Raw genomic sequence first — 26,253 nt, forward strand, 5'->3', positions numbered from 1 at the left:
TTATTTCTCTACACCACAAAATAATAAAAAAAAAATCAAATCAGATAAGATCAAACAAACACAGAGCTACCAGAAGCAAATCAAACAATGGAAGAAGCAACAATTCTTTACTCATTTCTTTCTTTTATCTTTCTCATCATTTGTTTAAACTTGTTCTTTCAATCAAGAAAACACCCCAAAAACCTCCCTCCAAGCCCACCATCACTACCCATAATTGGCCACCTTCACCTCCTAAAACCCCCCATCCATCGTTTGTACCATAGCCTTTCACAAAAATATGGTCCAATCTTCTCCCTCCGCCTCGGTTCTCAGCTTCTTGTTGTAGTATCATCCTCAACCGCAGCCGAGGAATGCTTCATCAAGAACGATATAGTTTTTGCCAATCGCCCCAAGTTTATCATAGGGAAACACTTAGGCTACAACAATACCACAGTTACAACATCGTCTTATGGTGATCATTGGCGCAACTTACGTCGAATTGGTGCCATTGAAATCTTCTCATCAACTCGTCTAAACGCCTCCGTAACTGTTCGAAAAGATGAAATCAGGCGCTTGTTACTAAAATTGTCGTGTGATTCGCGTCAAGAGTTTGCGAAAGTGGAGCTGAAATCTATGTTTAATGACATGACCCTTAATAACATAATGAGGATGTTGGCAGGGATGTGGTACTATGGAGATGAAGTGACGAATGAAGAAGAAGCAAGAGAATTTAGGGAACTTATGGCAGACGCATTCAAGAATAGTTGAACAGCAAATCCAGCAGATTACTTTCCTATATTGAACTGGTTTGGTGAAGGGTTTGAAAAGAAGGTGAAGAAGGTTGGAAAAAGGATGGACAGGTTCTTGCAAACTTCAATTGAGAATCGCCGAAGCAAGAGGCAGGACAATAATAGTATGATTGATCACCTTCTTTCCTTGCAAGAATCTGAGCCTCATTACTATACTGACGAAATTATAAAAGGGTTGGTAATTAGTTGAATCTTTATCTTTTTTTTTTTTTACTTTTCAATATTTTATTATTGAAAGATATTCGGTTTTGAATTCGGAGCTTAGCTTAATTGGTTCATGTTCTTAATTTTAGAAGATGACATTCAAATCTGAAATGTCCTAAACTAACAAATTAACGTTGTTGTGAAGGTGATAATACTTGCAGGAACTGATATATCAGCAGTCGCAATAGAGTGGGCAATGTCCAATTTGCTAAATCACCCAGAAGTATTGAAGAAGGCTAGAGCTGAACTAGACAATCAAATTGGTCAAGAAAACCTGATTGATGAACAAGATGTTTCCAAGCTACATTACCTTCAAAGTATTATATTGGAGACACTTCGATTATACCCTGCAGCTCCTCTTCTGCTTCCACACATGCCATCTAGCGATTGTACCTTAGGTGGATACAACGTGCCACGTGGTGCGATCGTATTGGTGAATGCATGGGCCATTCATAGGGATCCAAAACTATGGGATGATCCAACAAGTTTCAAGCCAGAGAGATTTGAAAATGGTGAGAAATTAGGAGAATATTCTCACAAGTTAATGCCATTTGGGTTAGGAAGGAGGGCATGTCCAGGAGCAAGCCTAGCTCAGCGAATGCTGGGATTAACTTTAGGATCTTTGATTCAATGCTTTGAGTGGGAAAGGATTGATGGCAAGGAAATTGACATGACTGAAGGAAAGGGAATCACCATGCCTAAAGTTCAGCCATTAATTGCTATGTGCAAAGCTCGTCCCATCGTGAATAAGGTTTTTTATAAATATATTTGAAATGTTACATTAGTTATCATTAGTTGGGTGATTATATTGCAAAAATAGGCTTTGATGACCTATCTAGTAATGATTTTATTACCTATCTAGTAATTATTTTATTGTAGTAGGACTCAGTTAGTGTTTTCTATTTTTTTGTTCGCTTTTTTTAATGATTGGATTAGTCTAGATTAAAAAAAAGTAAGTTAAATTAGGCAAAACATATTTGTACTTTAATTAAATGATGAAATTAATTCCGGTAAAAAAATAAATTAAATTATGCAAAAATAAGCTTTGATTATCTATCTAGTAAAAATTTGAATTATTAATAATTTAATTAAATTCGATAATTAAATGAAATATAAAAATTTAATTTGAACACATTAAAAGAATTAATTTCACCATTTAATCAAAGTACAAGTATTTGTTGTACAATTTGATCAAAAAAATATGAAAATGAAATATCACTTAGATAATTACAATTAGAGCCTATTATTAATAAAACTAGATTTCTATCCCCACTTAAGGGAGGGCCTCTTTTTTATATATTAGTTTTTTGCCACGTGCTATGCACGTGATAATCAATTAAAATATAATATCACAATAATTTAATTTTAATATTTGTAATTATGATGGTAAATAAAATTTAAAATTTAAAAAAATATAGATAAAAAACTGAGTAAGAAGTTGTATAAAAAAATAAACATCTAATCTTTCTCCATTTTGATTTTTCTATTGAGAAACTTTTTTTTAAAGTCTTTTAGTGGAAGGTTATTGTCTACATCTTCATCTTTCTTTAAAGAATCATCTTCTATTACAATGAAATTGGATCGAACATTTTCCTTTTTTTCTGCCTTTTGCTTTTTCACGAGCTTTCTTTTTCTTTTCTTTGTTGGTAAATCTTTATCTTTAATTTTATGTATTTTTAAAGCAATTAATCGCCGTTTAACTCGTTCAAGCTCTTAATTTTGATCTATTTGCACTGTGAATTTAAATTCTTCATTGAGACTTGAAACCATATTATTATAATAATCAGGTTCTCCTCTATTCTTTGTTGCTTCCTGCAATTAAATAATAATAATGTTATAAATAATATTTCATATTATACTAAATAAAATTACATTTATGTAAATAATAATTCATTACCTTATCATTCAATAATTGAGATATTTTGAAACTTCACAACCAATGAGAGTTTCTGTTGCTTGAAATAAAGTGAGTATAATACTTTCCTTTCCATCACTAATCTCCAATTTTAACATGTACCTATTAACATGATATAAATTAGTTTGAAATTCATTTAATTAGAATAAAAAATGCATACTTATTTTATGTATATAAAATGCTATTATAATGAAATTTCTTACCTCGGTCCAAAATTTGTAGTGAATTTAAGCATTTTTTGCACCATGCTTGGTTGATGTCTTCATCAATTTCTACCTTCCCCTTGCATTCTTTACAAGCATCATACCAAGGTTTTTCTTTATTGGTAATATTTTTGTTGGTAATATTCATTACAGTTGCTTTGAATGAATATACCATATTCTACAAAATTAAAGAAAATTAATTTTTTATAGTATTTCAAAAATAATAATTTAATAGAAGTGAATATTATAAACCTTTTATCATAACAAATAGATCTGGTGATCTATGGCTCCACATTGGCTTAAGGAGTCGCTACCAATCTTTTTTGTTTAGATGCGATTGGTCACCTAAAGAATCTATCATTTCAAGGAACACCTAAGCTTGACTAAGAGTTCCTAAAAGAATAGGTTCAGGTCTACTAACCAGAACAGGGTTCAGGAGTTCGATTACGAGTTAAGAAGGTTATAGCACCATTACAACACCTATCGAAAGATGGTACCAGCTCAAATTCGTATTATCCAATAAGCCTAAAAAATTTTACTAAGTAATTAATTATTAAAAATTATTCTTAATTAACTCCAATACTTTTGGTAGAAAATTAAAAAAATCCCTTCACCTCAAGAATATGCAAGAAAATCACTGTTTCACTTGCAAAGACTCTGTCGTTGGATTATTTAACATTAAAAATTTTCAAGAAAAAAAAGGAAAAGAAATAAAAATTCAACTTGAGATTTAAATCCTTTTCTTTTCATTTAAAAAAAAAAACTAATTGTTTTTGCATAAGGAAAATTGATACTTTTCACTTTTTCTTAAAATGTTTTTTTTTTATTTTTAAGGAAAATTGGTACTTACAACTTTTTCTTAAATATTTATTTTCTTCTGAAATTTTAATTTCAAATAAATTGATACTTTCAACTTTTTCCTAAAAATATTTTTTAAAAAAAAATTTATTTTCAAGAAAAATTGATACTTTTAACTTTTCCTCAAAAATATATTTTTTAATTTTTTTTTTTTTTTTGGAAATAATATCATAACTGAAAATATTTTTTACTCAATTTATCTTTTAATTATTAACCAACATATCCTTAATGAATATAAATAAATCAAATAAATGCTAAGACTAAAAACAAAATATGATAGAAAATGGAATACCGAAATTTGGGCTAAGATCATAATCAAAATAAGTCTAAGCCAATTTGAGAAGAAGTTTTAGGCTTAAATGGATCACTGAGTGGGCTAGTTCAATAGAAACTCAAACCGGGTCTGAGCTTTGAACGGGTCAACCCGTCCCTCTTCTTCTCTTTTATCCATTTTCTCTGCCAATCCTCTCTTTGTCTTTACAAGTGAGCAAAAACCCAAAAACTGGTTGTCACTGTTCCTCGTTGTCACCAGCTGCTACCAACAGTCGGAGACTGTCGTCTACCAGAAGCATAAAATCCAATCGATGTCTGCTGCAGCCTTTACCAGTTGCCACCACGCCAAAGACCACCTCTACTGCTACCTGAAATTTGAGTTACAACTCAAATCCAACGTAGGCCCGCTTAAGCTAAAAAGTAGTCGAGCTTAGAGTTCTCAATTTCGAATTATGGAGTCTTGAATCCTCCTCAAGTTACACTCAAAATTTAAGCTTTTTGGACTTGACCAGATCTTCAAGTTCTAAACCATTTTTACAGGATCTTTTTCCTTTCTTTTTTCTTTATTGTAAAAAGTTAGACAACTTCTCTTTCTCAAAAAGCTAGTGATACAGCTCTCAATTTTTTTGTTGTTGTCTTCTTCCTTTATTTTTTCGATCCCCAGAATAAGGTAACTCCACACTAACAGTCTACCGTATGTTACCACTTGCCTCTCATCGCATGCAACTCCCTTCCCTTTGTCGTTGCCCCCACCGATGTAGGTCACGGGAACCCAGATTCTTATTTTTTCTGTTGGTAGTTTGTGTCTCTGTTATGGCGAAAACTCTTTGAATTGATTGTCATCTTTTTTTATCTACTGAGTTTCAGGTGTTCTACTGCGTGACTACCAAACCAAAAACTAAAGCTTCAGTACCTCTGGATTCATAATATTGCTTGGCTCAATATTGTGAGACTGTGTGAGGCTATGTTGGGTATTGATTGGTTATTTTTTGCTGTGTTGTGACAGAGGTGACGGTGAGATTCTTAAAGGTTTTGATTGGCAGAATGATTCTTTGGCCTTTTCTTTCTGTCTTCGGACAATGGTGGTCTCTAGAATGATAGTATATTTGTGTATTGGTTTATGGATATTGTTTGAGGGATGGCTTAGCGTGGCTGTAGCTATGGGTGATTGTTAGGTGAGGACTTGAAAATGGTAGCAGGGCTAACTTGAACAAGAGTTGGCGGTTGAACTATTTGGGTTTTGGTCTATACCCGTTGCTCGGAAAGGCTGACAAATTGGATTATTGGGAACTATTTTCATCACAAAACCGATTCAATCCCTGTATAATTCTACCAACATGCATTTACATGGTAAAATTTTATCTTTTTTTTTTTTTTTGTGCTAATATCCTATTATCTTAAAATAAAATAAATAAATAAATAAATCAAAATTAAAAAAAATAAGAATAAAAATAAGAATAAACAGTTGGGCCTCTCATTTAGACCCCATTGAACCAGGTCCAATGAGCTTAGGCTCGGACCAATTAGACACCTTTGTAGTTGCAAATGATGGATCAATGATTTGTTCCAAAGTGACTTCCAATTCTTCCATTTTTTTTCTCAAGCATTGAGTATGATATCACATTGTGACTTTCGTAATAAAATATCTTAATAAATAAATTAATTAATATAAAATAATTTTTATTTCTAAAATATTTGAGTGCAATGTATTTAAAGAAAATAAAGAACTTACCACTTTCTTAATTTCTTTGTCTTTTTTATTGTAGGATTAATGACGATGGAAGATATTGCGAATGTATTTAGTTGATAAACACCTGAAAAATATACAATTAGTAAATGATAAGTTAAAAAAAAAAAACTATTTGAAAATTTGACCAAGTTTATAAATAGTAAATAATAAGTTTAAAAAATTTAAGCAAGTTTTAGCCAAGATAAAATATAATTTTAAAATATATCAATTACATTGATATGTGTTTCCTTGTACATTTAATAATGCAATAATTGGTCTTTTTTCTTTTATGTCTTCAAGTAATTGACCTTCAATTTCAGCCAAACTTCCCCACAATAATACTTCAATGGATTTCATCTTGCAATTATATATATATATATATATATATATAATGATCTTTATTAAATAATTTTCAAATGATGAAAATATATAAAAATAACTATAGTATAATATATACTTACTTATCATTCATTATTGTTATTTGACGCTTGGCATTGCGTCCCATAATACAAGATTTGACTTCAATAACAAAGCCTAATGTGTCTGTAATTAACATATATTAATGTTAATAAATTAATTAAATATATATTTATTTTAATAAAATTTATATAAAATGAAGAAAACTTACCAAATATTTCTCCTTTTGGGATTTCCATCACTTTATCCACTAGATGATAATCAAGCAACATTTTTTCTAAACTTATAGGAGTTTCTGCTTCTCTTATGTTGGTATAAGATGTAATTGTTAACTCAATCTCTTTGTTAACATTAAAATATTCTTTCTTAATAGATTTGACAAATGCATTTGATATTATATATTATTTGTCTTTCATTAAAGAGAATTGAAATTTTGTTATTGTCTCATTAAACATCACAGCTGAAAATTTTGTTCCCTGCAATTCATAAATAAGATTAAATTCAGAATTTATATTAAAATATTCAAATGTTATATCAAAATTATATTAAAAAAGAACTAAAGATTTTTACCTTTTCATCAATGAAGATCAATTTTAAAAGCTTTCTTGATCCTTGTGCATTATTGTACACTTTTGTATTTTTTTTTAAGTTCTACAACTTTTATCATTTTTCACATTTAATTGATTTATTTTTAAATATTGATTAGCCATTATGTTTGTACTGTAAGGAATAATAATGAATTCATAACAAATTTTAATTATTTTTCTCGTTGGTTAACATGCAAATGGATGAAAACCTTCCCAAATCCCAACTTTAGCATATTAGGTGACCAAGTTAACAATACTAATAATATCAATACCATAAAGAAGCAAAAACATGTGAATTGAAAGTACAGGAAAATAATAAATATGTCTACTTCTTTTCTTCCATTGTGATGAAAATTTGAAGCTACAATGACAAAATAAATAATAAATAGTTAGATTGTTTGAATGATTGTAAAATTAATTTTTAAAAGTTTTATGAAGAAATATTGAAGTTTACATAATGAAAGAAACACCTATGCATTTGATAACACTATGGAATAATACGCTTAGCTTTATAGTTTTGACACTAAAACATAGAGACTTTGATTTCTATTAAAGTTTTGTGAATGAATTGTTTTGTTTAACTAAACTTTGTTTCTAAGTTAAATAATAATCCGAAACAAAAGTGAAACATTAAAAGAATTGAAGTCTAGTAAAAGTAGGAATTGTGACTTTAATATTATATATATATTACCTCACGGCATAATAAATAAGATATATAATTATTTTACTATATTTCCTGATGGCAAAATACAAAAGATGTGATTATTACCTGTAGTGATAAAGTATATTTTTAATATTAAATTTAAGATATTATTAATTTGATTGGATTAATTTCAAGTTTAAATTATTTTTTAATTTAAATTTTTTTAAATTTATATAAATTTATATTTAAAAATTTTATTTTTTATTCATTGAAATGTTTAGATAAATTCAAAATTGAGATTTTGGAACAAAATTCAGGCTTGAATTTTTTTAATAGTTGGAGCTAAGAAAGATTAAATTTTAATCATTTAAAGTAAAAAAAAAAAAAAAAGTCTGTTACTTTGTCATTTTTATCTTACCTTGCTCGTTCTAAAGCCTTTCACTTTTAGAATCTATTTAATTAAATAATAACACTAATAATTAGAATTTGGCCATTTTCTTGCCGGTTTCCATCTTCAAGACATCATCTTTTTGGGTCTCTGACATGTCTTATGGTATGCTTTCTCTTCCTCTCTCTAAAACTCCTCATTTATTTTTGATAAACCACTAAAAAGCTTTTCCCTTCTTTTGATTTTGTACTTTGAACTTCGTTTTCTGTTAAATTTTTGAAGATTTTCTCTGCATTTCCATTTCTTCAGGTACTGCCCATGGTTCTATCTTTTTTTTTTTTTTTTACATCTTTGTTTTCAATGCCCGTCTCTTCTCCGTCCTCTGCTATGAATGCATGATTCATGAATTTGACCCTTACTTCAACTACCGTACCACTCTTTACCTTACCCAAAATGGCTTCTACAATTTCTGGAACTGGTTTGACTATGAAAGTTGGTACCTTTTAGGTCGAATCATCAGCGGAACCCTCATCCTGGGGTCATGGTAACCGTCGACCTCATTTATCGCCTTCTTCATTTCCTTCGTTTCGCCGTCCATATTCGTTTAAGTATTCTCTTCAAATCTATTCATATTGTAGGGGTTTCTCCTGTGGTAGCCTATAATTCCATTAATCTAAATGGAAATCAACCGGGACAAATCCTCAAACTTGCTTCCTTTATTAGATAGGCACAAAGTTATTGTTTATGTTATATCTGTTTGTGTCTTTACCAACATATTTATTGTTTCTTCTTCACCAGGAAAGATGCAAGTGAAGCTGATGGATACTACAATGATCACTTCATCATGCGGCATGATCTTCTAAGAGAGCTGGCTATCTATCTGAGCAGCTTGACCCTGTTGAAAAAAGAAAGAGGTTAATTGTAGAACTAAGCAGTAATAATTTTCCCAATTGGTGGTTGGAAGAAAAGCAACCACCTCTTGGTGCCCGCCTCTTGTCTATTTCCACAGGTTGTTATCTGTACCTCTCCAACCTTCAGACACATACACTCAAATTAAGAAATTTACTCCTACCGCTAACTTCTTATGCCGTTTAATCACAGATGAAACATTCTCATTCAATTGGGGCAGCATTCAAGCACCAGAAGTTGAGGTTCTAGTTCTCAATTTTCGGACAAAGAACTACACCTTGCCTGTCTTCATGGAGAAAATGGAGAAATTGAAGGTTTTGGTAGTCATGAATAATGGTATCTACCGACCGAATTAAGTAACTTTCCACTTGGTTATGTGTACTATTGGTCAGGCTTTTAAGAATGGTACTAACAGGATCTTAGATATTTTTCCAAATCTTTTGGACATTGACATTGACTATTGTGATGATCTGGTGGAACTGACTGATGGGTTGTGTGATCTTGTTCTAACTGATGAAGCTTAGTATTACCAACTGTCACAAGCTTCGTGCATTGCCTGAAGGCATTGGAAAGCTGGTAAACTTGAAAGTGCTAAGACTAACGATGAGAAAATATTTATTTATAATTGGTTGTAATTTTGTAATTTGTATATTTATATTTGTATATCTAAAATTAAGTATTTATATCTCTAAAATTAAGATAAATAATCTCTCAATTATAGGATTAATTTTTTAGGAAGATTTAGTTTTCTAATTTAACCCTTAGTTAGTTGTATATAAACCTAAGATTCTTGTATAATTCTCAATAAGCAATTTTTCAATATACATTCAGTTTCCACACTGATTTATTTCTTAGTTTGTCCACATGGTATCAGAGCTTTAGGCTTTTTTTGGAAAACAAAATTTTTAGCCTTCATTGTCGAACTCTTTCAAAGAAAGATATCACTACCACCCAATTTGAGAAAATGTCAACTGAAAAAATCACTAGAGTACTACAGATGTCTCAGAAACAAGGAGAGTTCGATAGGGAAGAGATTGAAAAACTAAAAAACTTATTGAAAATTCTTGAAAAGCCTACTGTGGTATGTTCTTTGGGAAATGTTTTTAGTTCAGATAAAGCTTCCGGTTCTCATGGATTAAATGTCTTAGCTAAACCTATTACGAGTTCTTAAGTCATTGACTCAGGAGCCACAGACCATATGACACATTCCTCACAAAAGTTTAGTACATATAACCTGTGTCCTAGTAATAAGAAATTTATTGTTGCAGATGGTTCATTTACTACAGTGGCAGGATTAGGAGATATTCAAGTTAATCCCTCGTTTGTTCTCAAAAATATTCTTCATGTTCCTGGATTGTCTACTAATCTGATATCTATACAAAAACTTACCAAAGATGATGGTAACTTTTTATCCCTTTTATTGTGAATTTCAGGACCAGAGTTCGAGGAAGATGATTGAACTTGCTAAGGAGAAGGATGGACTATACTATCTGAAGACATCAAATAACACAAGTAATATCAAGAATAGTTTACTTTTGTCATTTCTTTCTAAAAAATCTTCCAATAAAGATAAAATCTGGCTTTATCATTTTCGTCTTGGACATCTTTCTTTTGAAACTTTGAGAAACATGTTTCCTTCTTTGTTCAAAGGATTAAATGTTGAAGATTTTCATTGTGATATTTGCTAACTTGCAAAGCATAGAGGTATGTCTTTTCCAATCAGTAACAAAAGAAGTTCTACTCTCTTTTACTTGATTCATAGTGACATTTGGGGTCCCTCTACAATTTCTAATATTTTTTGTGTGAGATTATTTGTTTCATTCATAGATAATTGTACCAGGATCTCTTGAGTTTTTTTACTTAAATTTAAATCAGATGTGAATAGTATTTTTAAGCTTCTAAAATATGATCCAAAATCAATTTGGAGTGAGAATCAAGAGATTTAGGTCTAATAATGCAAGAGACTACTTCAACCAGAGTCTATCCACCTATTTCCAAAAAGAAGAGATTATTCATGAATCATCTTGTGTTAATACTCTATAGCAGAATGAAGTGGCAGAGAGAAAAAATAGCCATTTACTAGCTATAACTCGAGCTTTTTTTTTCAAGCAAATGTACCTAAATCTTACTGAAGGGAAGCTGTTCTCACTATAACACACATTATAAATAGGTTACCTTCAAGAGTTTTGGGATTTAAAACTCCTATAGAACTACTCTCACAATTTTATCCCAACTTCAATACCACAAACAATCTCACACCTAGGATATTTGATTGTACATCATTTGTTCATGTTCACAATCATAATAGGGAAAAGTTGGATCCAAGAACGATTAAGTGTATTTTTGTGGGGTATTCTTTAACTAAAAAAGGATATAAGTGCTAGCATCCTCCTATCAAAAAATTTTATGTCTGCAGATGTCACTTTGAAGAAAATAAACTATTTTTTACTCAACCTTATCTTCAGGGGGAGACTTCATTTATGAAAGATAAGAATAAAGACTTCTTTTTGCTTGATTTACCCCCTTCTTCAACATTTACACCCATTAATTCTTCTGAATCGAAATATATTTCTGTTGAGCTCAAGTCAAATACTGAATTTAAGTCTAAACCCATTCCAAATATGTAAGATGTGACAAAGGATAATATGTTCTTGATTCTATGAAGGAATTACAGGTGTACTCAAGAAGAAAAGTTTCAGATCCTGAACTAATGCCAGTCCAAGAACCTGATCCTAACTCTAGAAATGAGGTAACTATAGTTTTTGACTCTGTTTCTCAAAATGAGCATAAATCTCCTAAAACTATAACTAGTGATTATGATCTGCCTATTGCCATTAGAAAAAGAACCAGAGAATGTACCAAGCATCCACTATACCCAATCTCTAATTTTGTGTCATTTGAAAAATTTTCACCATCCCAAAAAAAAATTTTTGTGAGCCTAAACACTATTTCTATTCCAACAACATTATCCAAGACATTATCCAGTGAGAAATGAAGGTAAGCCATGAAAATAGAAATGGAGGCCTTAAGAGAAAAATCAGACATGAAAACTGGTAGAGTTGCCTAAAAGAAAAAATCCAGTAGGGTGTAAATGAGTTTTCATTGTAAAATACAATGCAGATGGTACTGTTGAAAGGTATAAAGCCAGGTTAGTGACTAAGGGCTACACTCAAACCTATGGATTGGATTACCAGCAAACCTATGGATTAGATTACCAGGAAACCTTTGCTCTAGTTGCCAAGATGAATACAGTTAGAATTTGTTATCATTGGCTGTAAATTACAATTGGCAGCTTCAACAATTTGATGTAAAAAATACTTTTCTTCATGGTGATTTGGAAAAAAATATATATATGAAGATTTCACCAGGATTTGAAGGTCATCTAGAAGTAAACAAAGTATGCAGGCTGAAAAAAGCTTTATATGGCCTCAAACAGTCTCTTAGAGCTTGGTTCGGGAGATTTACCAAAGTGATGCTAGCAATGGGATATAAACAAAGTCAAAGAGATCACATATTGTTTATCAAGCACTCTGATTCAGGGAGAGTCACAGTTCTATTAGTGTATGTTGATGATATAATTGTAACTGAAGATGATGAAAAAGAGAAAGAATCTCTAAAACAATGTTTGGCTAGAGAATTTGAGATAAAAGAGCTAGAGAGATTGAAGTACTTCTTTGGAATTGAAGTAGCTTACTCACAACATGATATTTTCATCTCACAACAGAAATATGTGATGGATCTTCTGAAGAAAACTGGAAAGCTTATATGTAAACCTGCAAATACCCCTATAGATCCTAATCATAAAATTGGAGAAGCTAATGAAGATGCTACTATAAATAGAGAGATGTATCAAAGATTAGTTGAAAGACTCATTTATCTCTCACATACTAGACCTGATATAGCATATGCTGTGAGCGTGGTAAGTTAATTTATGCATAGTCCTAAAAAAGTGCACCTCCAGGCTGTCTACCGTATATTGCAATATTTGAAGGCCAATCCTGGAAAAGGTATCTTATTCAAAAGAAATTTGAGGTTAGTTCTAGAAGCATATACAGATCCTGATTATGCAGGTTCAGTAATTGATAGAAGATTCACCTCAGGTTACTGCACTTTCTTAAGTGGTAATCTTGTGACTTGGAGGAGTAAAAAATAGAATGTGGTGGCAAGATCAAGTGTTGAAGCAGAGTTCAGAGCAATAGCTCAAGGAATTTATGAACTACTATGGTTAAAGACTATCCTAAAAGACTTGAAGATCAAGTGGGATGGACCAATGAGACTCTACTGTGATAACAAGTCTACAATAACCATTGCACACAATCTTGTGCAACATGACAGAACAAAACACATTGAAGTAGACCGGCATTTCATAAAAGAGAAACTAGACAGTGGGTTGATTTGTACACTTTATGTATCAACCAAGGGTCAACTTGCAAATGTGTTGACTAAAGATTTCAGCAGTGCAACATTTCAAGAAATTATTTTCAAACTGGGAATGGAAAGCACTTATTCATCAGCTTGAGGGAGAGTGTGGGAAAACACTTATTTACAGCTGGTTATAATCTTGTAATCTGTATCTTTATATTTGTATATCTAGAATTAAGTACTTGTATCCCTAAAATTAGGATAGACAATCCCTCAATCATAGGATTAGTTTTTTAGGAAGATTTAGTTTCCTAGTTTAACCCCTAGTTAGTTGTATATAAACCTAAGATTCTTGTATAATTCTCAATAAACAGTTTTTTAATATACATTCAGTTTCCACACTGATTTATTTTTTAGTTTGTCCACACTAACATCCTATACTGACCTCAAGACATTGCCTGAGACCATTGGGAGCTTATCCCAGCTTACTGTTCTTAACATTTCCGACTGTCTAAGCATCATCAACATGCCAATCCAGATTGGTGAACTGCACAATCTAAGCAAGCTCTGTATGAGGGGGTGCTCCAGCTGTAACCTACCTTCAACAATCAAAAAACTTCAACATTTGAAGGATGTCATCTGTGATGAGGAGACAGCCTATCAATGGTATTCTTTCAAATGTGATCTCACCAATCTAAAGGTAAAAGTTCATGAGGAAGATATCCACTTAAATTGGCTTCAGACATGTTTCTAAGTTCCCTTTTTTCTCATATACTGTATAAGCTCCCTTTATTTTCATGTATAAAGCTTCATTTTATGAACATAATGGACTCAATGGACCAGGGCAATTTGAGACCAGCGTTGTTACAGTCTTTCTCTCTGATACTTTACCAGGCACACCACCATAAATTCTCTGCAACCATGTCTTCACACTTTGATATGCCCGAAAAAAGTCCACCATTAATGCAGAGAAGCTGTCTTCTTCCTATTACATTGCATAGACTATCTCCCGGCTTCTATAAATACCAAGCTCAGATTCAGAATCGAGGTCATCCGTGTCCTCATCATCAAGGTTTTCTACGATGTAATGGTTTAAGCCATGGGCTTCCACTAGCTGGAATGGTGGCCCCAGCAATTATCTGCATTATCATATCTGTCAGCTGGAAGGTTTTTTGCTTGGAATATGACCCTTGCTGCTTATTTGTTTGGGAAAGAAATTTGGGACTTCGGCGCTGGCTTGTTGCTGCAATGGAACTTTCAAGTTAACCAAGCAAAACCCAGTTTTTCTTTTCTCTTTTTCTTGTATTATATGAATGATTTTCTATTAAACCATTAATCCTGCTTCTTGAAATACGGGAACATTGAATGCTCCTTTCACCTAAAAGGATGGGCTAAATTTCTCTTGAATCTCTCTGTTGATTTGGCTGTCTGGCCTATAAAAGGTTAGTTCTTTCTCCAAGTCTTTGACATGTTATCTATATTTTTATAATTGAAAAAAAAATAGAGCATACTAAGCTTTGATTGACTTAAATACATGGAGGTTTAATTTGATTATTGATGTTGGTTGAAGTTTAAGTTGCAAAAGCTTTTGTGTTTTACAAAAGCAAATAAGGAAGTTTGGAAATGGAGTGTTCAACTTTATGTTAAAATAGCACATACAATAACTGGGAAAAGTGAAGGAACAGAGTCTCCAAGAACTGTGACACATAATGTACTTAGGTTTTTACACTTACTTACAAATTTTAAGTAAGACAGGAAATGAAAATATATATAATTTCAGTTGAACCCTCAACACCAATGTCAAGGTATCACTGGTTAATAGCTAGCTTAATTGCTAATTAGTATTTATTGCAAGCATGAATTAACTGTGGTTTGTTTATCAGATCTTCCTGCTAACGTCTACTTCTGCTGTTCTTGCATTTTTTTATCAAATTCTTGGACTTGATATTTGCTCTGAAACATTTGTTAGTAATGCCCTTAGAAGAGGTATCTTGGGTGGTTAGAAGAAAAGGTCGACTACAGGTAGTGAATTTGGTGTATGTAAATAACAAAGTTTACCAAAATAATGCTCTGCAGTAAGATGCATGCGCATGCTAGGCCAAGGGATTTAACCCTAAATAGATAAATGCTAAATCTTGGGTGAGTTCTGATTTCAACTTCTCCAAATTATTCAGGGGAGATTGTTAGAGGTCCCATAAAAATTTTGTTTATGAATGAGATGGCAGATGGACTTGACAATTCCACAGCATTTCAGATTGTTGCTTGTCTTCAGCAGCTTGTGCATATGACAGATGCTACTTTGTTGGTTTCACTGCTGCAACCTGCACCTGAAACTTTTGATCTCTTTGATGATATTATGTTGATGGCAGAAGGGAAAATCTTGAATCATGGACAGCGCTATCACATTCTTGAATTTTTTGAAAACTGTGGGTTTAGGTGTCCTCAGAGGAAAGCGGTGGTGGACTTCATTCAGGAGGACAGTGAAATTCTATTTGCGATCACATTCATTTTCCTGTAGTACAGTCTCTTGGTTATTCAACTTAAAATTATTTTGCCTTTGGACTTTGCAGGTTTTATCAAAGAAAGATCAAGCACAATATTGGTACAGCATTGAGCTAACCTACTCTTATTTTTCCGTTGATATGTTCTCCAGGAAATTTAAAGCATTCCCTTGGGGAAGAAGATAGATGAGGACCTTGTTCTCTCCACGTAATCTCTTTATTTACTTCTTTTAATCTCATCAATCAATTTTTGTGCTCAAACAATTTCAAGATTCAAGAACATATATATATGATATATATAGTTTTTTTTTTTTGGTTTTTACTTTGATGTTTGGTTCATAGGTTTTTTTGTTGTTTCTATCATTTCTTCTTTCTCTTTGCCTGTTTGTAAAACATATTGAACAGATTAGTTCGCTGCATCTACTCCAGATAATAGATGGTCAAGTATACCTTAATAAAAAATAACATTTGTCAAATGTCTTGGGTAAGAATACAAATAAAACACTTAAAAATATTAAAAAAAAGTTTTGTTTCATTATGTTTCTGAAAGTAAAACTTCCTTGTAAACCACATTTTTTGTGTATGTCTCATTTTCTTTTATAGAATTCTCAGTTTTGACTAAAACTTTTGTTGTAGCCATTGAGATTCCTCTAGATAATGCAACATACAATTGACCATGTGAAAAAACATGATTAGGAAGATAAACTCCAACATGTGGTATCGTTTGCCCTTGTGCTTTATTCACTGTCATCGCAAAACAAAGTCGTGTTGAAAATTGTTTGCGTATGAATTTAAATGGATAATCTTTATCTTCCGTTGGTTTAAGAGGAATTCTTGGCAGAAGAACTTTTTCACCTGTATGTTGTCCAGTTGTAATTTCTGCATATATGACATTTTTGTCAAATCCTTTACAGACCATCCTTGTCCCATTGCACAACTTGATCGAAGGATTCAAATTTCTTAGCAGCATAATTGGGCAATTCACTTTGAGTTCCAACTTATGGTGTGGAAGTCCTTTTGGTGAGAGTGTATTCAAAAACTCCTCTTCATAGCAATTATTATTTTCATCTTCTGCTTTATCAAAACTATAGAAAATTCTGCTTTCACCTGCAAATATATAATCAAAATTAGTCATATATCATCTATAAATATCAATATGGCAACATTAACAATTATTTAACTTTTATTGATATTGATACCTGGGAATATTTTTATCATTTTTTCATTGAGTTCATCAGCATAATTATCCTTTGTTGCAAGAATTGCACGTTCCATCATATATTTTTTAGACCTGGCATTCTCTGTAAGAAAAGGAAAGATGTTGTCAATCAGCTTTCTATCCGAAATTTCATCATTCTCGTATTTTATCACCATTTTCTTTGGAAGAAGAATTAAGTCATTACTTATTGTAGGTTCAACGCCATTTTCTACTCGAAGCAAAAACTCACTGAAGCCATCATCTAATCTTGCTCTCATATTTCTTGTCAATTTCAATTTTTCTATCTTACTCCACAAATAAGACTTTGCAAAACTAACATTAACTGTTTCTGCTCTTGTACCATGAGGAACAACAGGTAGCACTCGACGAAAATCTCCTCCAAAAACAATTACTTTTCCTCCAAAAATTTCTGTGCTATCCATGATATCTCTTAAACTTCGATCAACATTTCAATGGCAAATCTTTTAGCCATAGGTGCTTCATCTCATATGATTAGGGATGCCCTTCGTAGCAACTCTGCAGTCCCATCTTGTTTTGAGAAACCATAAAAATCTGTTTCATTAGGATTTAATGGTAAAACAAATCGTGAATGTGCTGTTTGACCCCCAGGTAGTGTTGCAGCTGCTACACCAGATGTTGCTGTAGCTAATGCTATCATATGTCTTGATCTTACTTGTGCAAGTAAGGCTTGATAAAGAAATGTTTTACCTGTACCACCAGGCCCATCAATAAAAAAAGCTCCACTTCTTCTTGAATTAATCCTTTCCATTATAATTGTGAATGCTTTCTCTTGGTCAGGAATTAATTTTGTTTCTGCATCATAATCTTCAGGATGAATTTGTATTGATTCTTCTATTATTTGTCGACAATTTGGTCCTTTGCCTTCCATCGGATCAATATGTAAAGAAGGTAAATCATAATCACAAATCGTTTTGTTCCCCATACCTTCATAACATAATAAATTTTAGCACCATGTCATTAGAAAAATTTTCACCTTAGATCATATATAATGGACAGAAATTTTATAGAATTTTATATAAGTATTCAAGTAATACTACTATTCCAATCTTCTTGTATAAGAAATAATTAGAGAGAGAAAGGTATTAAACTTTTGGATCATTGGTATATCTATTTGTTGTTATGTTATTCTAAAGATATTTCTGCAAGCATAAAGTGGCGAGTTTGTCTGATCTAATTCTACAAATATAAAAAAACACTTATCATGTCTTTTTCAAACTATTCAAATGAATTATGGATCACTTTTTTTTTGTCTTTTTCCATTACTTATTAAATTTCTTAATGTCTTACATATTCCATTTATATAAAATCAAATGCCCCATCATCGTGTCCTAAAGTTTATAAAAAAGAAGTATAAAAATTAAACGGCATCATATAAGCAAAATTTAAAAATGAAAGTAAAATAATTTAATAGAGGAAAAGATTATTAGCACATACCTTCTAAAAAATAATTGATACTTGTCAATGTATCTGATACTATTGCGAAGATTGCATCTTTATGAATCCTTTTGAAATCTTCAGACATTGTTTCAAAATATCTATCTCAAAGTTTCCTTACATTTGTAGGTTCACAATGATATAATATTATAGCAAACAATTTTCGAAGTGCTTTTGGCATTTGATATGTTGTTGCTTCAATCAAACACTCTGTGATACTTTCATCTGATTCCAAAAGACCTCTTTTCTCTGTTGCTTCTTTGAATGACAAATAACATATTCCAGCAATTGTTAATAAATCTTTAAAAGAAGTAGGCCCTCTAACATGATTCAATAAAAGTCTCAGATAAAATCTTTCACCTTCTTTTGGATTTGCACTATTTATGCGGCCAATCACAGTTTTGTTTTGTCTTTTTGTCCATATTTGATTTTGCCTGTTCCACACGTAATGCTCAGGCAATTCTCTATACAAATACTTTCTTGCATTACTTTCATTAGCACATGTTTCAAAATATTCTGTCAACATTGTTCTTGACACATGATTCCAATACAACACATTTTGTAAATTTTGATTTTCTCAATAATACACAGCTTGTTGGTTTGGAAGATGTAACTGCAAGTTATGACTGGAGGAGACATTTCATTCAACTCAAACTGAAAAATTCTCCATATAGCCTCTTGAAGAGATACCCATCTTGCATCTTGAAATTACTTTATTTCATCAATGACATTATCCCCGTCATCTTGTGCAATATAAACAGCAACTTTGTCATGCCCTTTATATATATACTTATAAAGGTACTTGACTGCCTTCACTCCTGAACATATCTCAACATTTATGTGACAATTATATCTTGTCAAAAAATATGGATTATATGGTACAATCCATCTGTTGTCAACAATTTTGTTCTTTATCTTCACCTACGAACCATTTGCTCTTCTTCTATATATTGGATATCCATCTTTTCCTTGCAGTGTCAGTGAACAAAAAGCTCTAGGATAGTGAAACTTGCATTTATCATCAACTATGCATGATTTGATAGGTCCGTATTTTCCACAAGGGCCATGTATCATGTTTTTCACAACCAATTCATGCAGCTCTGGATAAAGTTCTTTATCTGGCAATTCAGCACAAACATATCTATCAAATTGATCTTCAGATAAAATCTTGTTTCCTTCTTCTAATATGATTAATATACGGGCATGGGGAAGTCCTCTTTTTTGAAATTCAATAACATAGACACGTGCTGCAACTTTTCCGAATATTTCTTTCTTGAAAATTTGATCTTTGAGATCTTGCAATTTAGTACGAAATATTCTGGAAGTCAGATCTGGTCTATCTTGAGCAAGTTGACCTTCTTTGAGCTCATTTATAATTTCCTTCCATTCTGGATTATATGTCATAGTCATAAAAAGATCTGGCTTTCCAAATCGTTGGACCAAAGTCATTGCATCATAGTCTCTACGCCGCATGTCTCTAGGGCCACTAATAAAAGTTGCAGGAAGAACTATCCTCTTTCCCACTTGGCTTCCTCTTACTTCTCCGGCTATTACACTATCAACAATTCCTTGATACAATTCAGATCAAATATTTGATTGCTTTATCCTGTAAAAATCAAGCCTTGATGTTTCAATTTTAATATACATATCTACGAAAAATTGTTGAAACAATTGCCTAGCCAAAAGGTATATAGTTATTGTTGTTTCAAACTCTCTGATTTGGAATTTGAAACAATAATATTCCCTTATTGACATATTTCTACTCTTTTCTGCAACAATTCCTGAAGTAATAAATAAATTTTAGAGTTTACTATTTTAACTACCAATTTAACAATAAAACATAAGATTATTATAGGAAATAAAATATCAATAAGTTAAAGCAATGCTAAAAACTTGTACAAATGCTAAAGTAACTAAAAGACTAATGCTACGAGTCTTTAACATAAAACTAACATTAATCAAGTATATAAAAATAAAAAATTAACAAAGTATGATTAGATATTATAAAATAAAAAAATAGAATCTTTGTCATAGGAAGCTAATATTTATTAAGGATTTAATTGAATGAATAGTGCATGTATTTTTTTACTGATTAGCAAAGTACAATTTTATATAAGAAAGTGAAAATTTTAAAAATGATTTGCTAACAATGAAAGTAACAAATTCTAGATAAAAATTTTACTATATATGATATGATAAAAGTAATGAGAAATAAATAACATTTAAAAAATTAAACTTATAATAATTTTAAAAATATTAAGTTCATGATAATTACCTTAACATTATCTTTCAAAAATTTCTTCTGCTAAATGAAAAGATGATCTATTTCCAATTGTTGCTTCATTCTCATTAGCATTATTCAAAATAACTTTATTAATATTTTGATGCCAACCAACTTCTCCATTTGGAAAGAGTAAAGGATACTGTAAGGGGTCATAACAACCGAAATAATGTTTAACTCTTATGTCGTCTTCCTGAATAAGCATGAACTATGATATCTCTTTCAAATGGAATGTTTGAGTTGTTTCCTTCAACCCATATAGCAGCAACTTGATCAGCAGATGGATGATTATAAACTCGTTGATCTAGATTAGCATTTGCCGCAATACGAATTTCAAAATCCTCAAAAGAAGATATATCCTTTAATCTTCGTAAGACTTGGGCATAAGGATTTTCTTCTAAAATTTTATTAGCATCTCCACAACTTTTGCACTTAAGTTTTCATTATGTTGTGTCTTCATTCTATTTTGAAGTTCATTACCAGTATCATAGAAATACAGCTAAAAATAACATGGAGTATTTTCTTCTTGAACTAATGCTGGAATATCATGACATATTTGCCCTTGTGCTCGAAAAGTGTAAATACCTTGTCTTGAAGATGCAAGATCCTTATCTAACCTAACTCCAAATGATGTGAATGAGAACATACTATTGTAAGATCTAATGTGCTTTCGAAATTCAATGGTTTCTTCAGTTTGAGATACAAAAAGATAGTATAATTGTTCTGGAACAGGAGTGGTAGCTAATTTCACTTGACCAGTTTGACAACAAAATGATGGAGGCTCATATTCAAACTTTTTAGCACCACAATAATTACAACATGAAATATTCTTCAATTGATGTAATGGAGAAAATGAAGGAGTATACAATGTTTCCACTGATAAAATAGTTTCATATTAATTCTAAAGAAAATTGAAATAAATACAATTGTATTTTTTCATTTAAAAATCTTATAAAACTAACCTTGTTTGTCATATGGAGAAGATAGAGCTATGTATAACCAGTCATTCTTTCGTCTTTTTTTTTGCTTAGGATAATCCTCCATTGATGCTTTCATTGATTGAAGGTAATTGCATGTTCTATTAATTGAATGATTAATTCTTTTGTTATCTGAAAATTTTGTTATACATAAATTTTTATTATATTTAAATCTTAAAATGCATAATTTTAAAAAATAGCATAAAATAAACTTTTAACCTTGATATCTTGTCATGTTCCAATGAATTTCGTTTCACCTTAAAAGAATTCACTGATGTGTAACTTTTCTTCTTGATTTAAGGTCAAATTTGATGTAGGAAATTCCAAGCAATCAGCAGATAGTTTTACAATGGGAATGAGCCAAGTATTTGTCTACAAAGAAGAGAAGAATCTTTACACAAAAAGACAAAAAGATAAACATGCATAAGTTTTGCACAAAAAATCACACAAAGGTTTTCATTTAAAAGATATTGTTCAATGTCTAACTTGATCTAAACTTTTTAATGATAATGACATTATGCATATTAAATTTGAATGATGCTGCATTTGCTTATCAAGGATGTAAAAATGTAAAATTTTTTTAGTTTAGTGCTTATTATGTGGCATTCTTAGTATTAAATCTCCTTCAATGACTGTTAATTTAACAGCATGTACATATGGCATGCATGAATGTGAACTTATGCATGCATCTCTAATAGATGTATGATGTATGTGGGTAGATGTCTTGTGCATCAACAGTTTCATGTATAATCCTTGAAAGAATCTACTGTTTGTATTTATTCAGGGAAACACTACAAAAAGTTAGAAAGTTGGTTCATTTTGATGGATTTTCAAATTGTGAATATCTGCAAAAGACATTAGCTGAGGAAGTTCAACAGATGGAGTCTAGGTACTTCTGCTTTCTATTGCCCTCATCATGCAATCAATAAATACTAATAGAGATTTTATAATGGTTAAAGCACACACCATGTTCTGCTGACTCCTGAATATGCATAGGAATAATGTAAATGTAAATATAAATGATTGATTGTAGAAGCAAAACCTTATGTGAATGATTATTGCTTCCAAGAAAATGGGTTTTCACTGGAATCACACTAATATATGTAGTAATTTAGCCTTCCATCTTCATTTTATTTACATTGCTTTTTTGTCATATTTCACCAGCATCTATGTCTTTAAGTCTTCCTATGGCAGTAACATACTACAAGAAAGCCCTTGCATCTGGCTTCGTGCTGGTATTATTCATCTGCTAGCAAACATGTTGAGCTTGGTCTTCATTGGAATATGCCTTGAACAGCAATTTCGATTTAGTATGTTATCTTTCCTTTTTTTTAATGTTTCATTAATTATTCCAAATTCTCCTAGGAAAATTTTGTGTTGTAGTATATAATATGTTTTGGAATATGTGAAATTTTGAAGTTTAAGTTTTTGGTTAGTCTTGATCAGTTAACAAAATGAAATATCATATAAATATGACTTATAGATGATCCATTGATTGCATTACTTGGTGGATGGATTTGTTCATTCCAACAGTACTAAGTCTATTGGATTTTGTAAATCTTACTTTCAGATTTTTCTTTTGATACCTACCTTGAGGGTGATTTTGCCCATCATGGTGTTATAAATGATATATGTTATTTCCCCTAGCAGTGTGTGTTGGGTTTATCTATCTATTGTCTGGTTTTGGGGGGAGTATACTATATTCTCTTTTCATTCAACATAACATTTCTGTTGATGCCTCTGATGCTTTATTTGGCCTTTTTGGGGCAATGTTATCAGAGCTTCTAACGAACTGCACTATCTATTTAGGAAGAGAAATGTTTGTATGTGGTTTTTATATTTAAATGAAAGTTGTAAAAGCTACATATCTTATCATCTTATCAGGCTCGTGAACATAGGTTTATTGATTATATTTTTTTCCAAATACCTGGTTACTTTTCCTCTAGTATTGCTAATTGTATAAGCATATCAGGGGGATTCATGTATAGTTTGAGTAACAGAACTGAGGAGTCTATTTCTTTTGCTTTCTGTTCTTGATGGTTATCACTATGTGGATTTATCTTTATATAAGGTGAAGACCATCTCTTTGTCTTATTTGAATCTAACAAAGAAAAGTCAAAAATATTTTTCGTAGTATTACTAAGTTATAATTATCATTTTTAATGTATTAGCATGAAAGTGATGTTTATATTCATTAAGGAATATAATGATGAGCCAGAGAATTTTAGCTTTGGTTTTCTTCAAATTCATTTATATGCTTTGTATTACCACCAGCAATAAAAAAAAAAAAATCTGAATCTTAAAAGTGATATATATCATCTTGTAATGCAAGGTTAGAACTATTTAGAAACTTTCATCTCTTACAATTTGTTAGCTATTTACACATGCAAAAATCAGAGTATACAAACATTCCTCGTAACTATGTATATTTGTTTTTAGTTCAATAAAAGAAGCATAAGCATTAAACACTCTGAAATTAAAAAAAAAAACAATTAAATTAACTAATTTTAATTAAAAGTTAGTATAAGTTGCAAAGTTACCTAAATAGGGAGAGTGAAAAATCTAATATTAATGTAAAAAAGAAGATTTCTTGTTGATATCGTAAATTGATTTCTCTAAAGGAACGTGAATATTTAATTATTTTTGTTATAGAAGTCTAATAATATAAAAAAAAAAAAAGCTTAAATTACAGTTTTAAAGAAGTTTAATAATAAAAGAGTTCAAATTATAATTTATCTTAATAAAAATTTAATAATAAAAAATTATTTTATTATCACTTTTGATTTATTAAGGGTATTTTAGTTGTTCATTATTATCACTTTTAATAAAAATTTAATAATAAAAAGTCATTTTTTTTGTGTAAAAGTATAATAATATAAAAAAAATTCAAATTACAATTTTTAAGTCTAATAATAAAAGAGTTCAAATTATAATTTATCTCAATAAAAATTTAATAATAAAAAATTATTTTATAATCACTTTTGATTTACTAAAAATATTTTGATCGTTCACTATTATCACTTTTGAAATTCATATTTTTATATATAGATGATATTTATAATCTTTTGTTAAATTAATCTTAAAACAAAAGATTATTGCAAACAGGTTTTAAAAAGTTATTCCTTCTTTTGTTAGTATAAACTAAAATGTAATAAAACATTAAAAGTGTAATTACAATAGGAGGAAACTTTTTCTTGTCTTTTTTTTTTATTATTTTTTGGTGAGATTGGGTATTAAACATTAAAAGTTTGTTTAAAACCACGTTTTATTTTATATTCCTTCAATGATTTGACAATATCTGCAATAAAAAAGAAAAATAAAACAAAGAAATAACTAAAAAATAAAAAATCAGTCAACTAAGTAGAAAACAATTTCAGAATCCAAATTTTTTTGCTACAAAATCTGTAACAATACCGGCTATAGAAAGGAAAAAAACAAATTGACATCTAAAAAAATTTCCCCAATTAAAGAGATTGAAATCAAATCAGAGTTGGAATTACCTTCAATCTGATAGTATATTCTTTCTCAACAAAAAAACGTGTTGAGAAATTTGTCCATCAATATGCCGTGATTGAGCCACTGAAGAAGGCAATCCTGCTGGACAAATTTAATGCCGCCCCTACACCCGAAGGGGTATTGAATTGGATTCTCTGCATCTCCTTGGTTTCGATAGATCCTGCAATTGTCTTCCTTTTCTCTTTCTCTCATCTCTGCATCATACTTCGCCGCCACCCTACTTACAGAATATAGTCATATATGTATTGTCTATAATGATACATGCAAAAAGGACAAACCAGTGTCAAGAAAGCAAAAGGGTGATGATGGCAAGAAAAAGAACCTTATTAAATATTGGTTTATACTCCCAATTCCATTCACCTTTACAAGGAGTACTTGGAGCTAATATTGAATGAACATCCACTCTATTGAGATAGGCTTTCACTTCAGGAATACCAGAACCTGTCACTGCTGGAGCAATAAAACCACAAAGAGCTACAGTTGCTGTTGCCAGACCTAAATTGCGGCCAGCATATGCCGCAAAAGCGTTATAATATCTGCACTGAATCATTATCATGTTTGAGTTATCACATGGAACTGTCAAGTAAATCCACTGAAAAGTCCAACTCTTGACCACATTAGAGTTCATAATAAAACGATAAAACTAATAAGTTTTCGATGAATTGATTAGACTTGGTAGCATGACAAAATATCACAAATATAGAACAATCTGATATAGTTGTTAAACATTAAAGATTATATGCGATTATGTATTTGAACTCATGAAAAAGATTACAGAAGAAAATAGTAGACACCTGAACAGAGCCTTCTTTTACCTATTGAATTTAACCTATTTTACAAAAATACCCATCATTTTATACCAGAAGTAATTAGAAAAAAAAAATCCCAACCTCACATGGCAAGCACTTCTATGATTGAGCCATCGAAGAAGGCAATCTTGACGGACAAATTTGATGCTCCACTACACGCGCAGGGGTATCAAAGCGGATTCTCTGCATCTCCCTGGTTTCGACAGATCCTGCAAGCGT

General features: G+C 31.0%; 3 protein-coding genes, 1 long non-coding RNA gene and 1 pseudogene across 6 annotated transcripts; 3 read left to right on the top strand and 2 right to left on the bottom strand.

The window, feature by feature from the left end:
- Positions 1 to 1,894, top strand: LOC111282843 (cytochrome P450 81D11-like). 2 transcript variants are annotated; one of them, XR_016342350.1, is made up of 2 exons: positions 1 to 962; positions 1,138 to 1,259. XR_016342350.1 is itself a non-coding variant. In XM_089761183.1 (2 exons), the coding sequence occupies exons 1-2, from the start codon at positions 832 to 834 to the stop codon at positions 1,762 to 1,764; spliced, it is 762 nt and encodes a 253-aa protein (XP_089617309.1). In that variant the 5' UTR covers positions 11 to 831; the 3' UTR covers positions 1,765 to 1,894. The 2 variants fall into 2 exon arrangements, 1 of the variants encoding a protein (XP_089617309.1); XM_089761183.1 differs by having other exon boundaries at positions 11 to 966; positions 1,138 to 1,894.
- Positions 1,895 to 4,098: 2,204 nt separating this feature from the next.
- On the top strand, positions 4,099 to 5,608 carry LOC149518919 (uncharacterized). The gene is made up of 2 exons (XR_016342492.1): positions 4,099 to 4,998; positions 5,109 to 5,608. It is a non-coding gene; the product is annotated as an uncharacterized LOC149518919 (long non-coding RNA).
- A 2,792-nt stretch (positions 5,609 to 8,400) lies between these two features.
- LOC111283126 (disease resistance protein ADR1-like) lies at positions 8,401 to 16,994 on the top strand (annotated as a pseudogene). Its single transcript, XR_016342002.1, has 8 exons — positions 8,401 to 8,549; positions 8,804 to 9,014; positions 9,107 to 9,504; positions 13,694 to 13,976; positions 14,120 to 14,537; positions 14,633 to 14,718; positions 15,451 to 15,985; positions 16,692 to 16,994. The product of XR_016342002.1 is annotated as a disease resistance protein ADR1-like (transcript).
- Positions 16,313 to 17,418, bottom strand: LOC111281665 (uncharacterized). Its single transcript, XM_089760413.1, has 2 exons — positions 16,977 to 17,418; positions 16,313 to 16,884 (listed from the first exon to the last, which is right to left on the bottom strand). Exons 1-2 carry the CDS (start codon positions 17,416 to 17,418, stop codon positions 16,313 to 16,315), a joined length of 1,014 nt encoding a protein of 337 aa, XP_089616539.1.
- Positions 17,419 to 17,453: 35 nt separating this feature from the next.
- Positions 17,454 to 25,348, bottom strand: LOC149518920 (uncharacterized). The gene is made up of 2 exons (XM_089761184.1): positions 25,210 to 25,348; positions 17,454 to 20,057 (listed from the first exon to the last, which is right to left on the bottom strand). Exon 2 carries the CDS (start codon positions 19,922 to 19,924, stop codon positions 19,373 to 19,375), a length of 552 nt encoding a protein of 183 aa, XP_089617310.1. The 5' UTR covers positions 19,925 to 20,057; positions 25,210 to 25,348; the 3' UTR covers positions 17,454 to 19,372.
- Between the last annotated feature and the right edge of the window lie 905 nt (positions 25,349 to 26,253).

This window comes from Durio zibethinus, chromosome 5 (assembly GCF_047325235.1).
Source record: "Durio zibethinus cultivar Kanyao isolate XHJ-2024 chromosome 5, ASM4732523v1, whole genome shotgun sequence".
NCBI classification, from domain to species: Eukaryota; Viridiplantae; Streptophyta; class Magnoliopsida; order Malvales; family Malvaceae; genus Durio; species Durio zibethinus.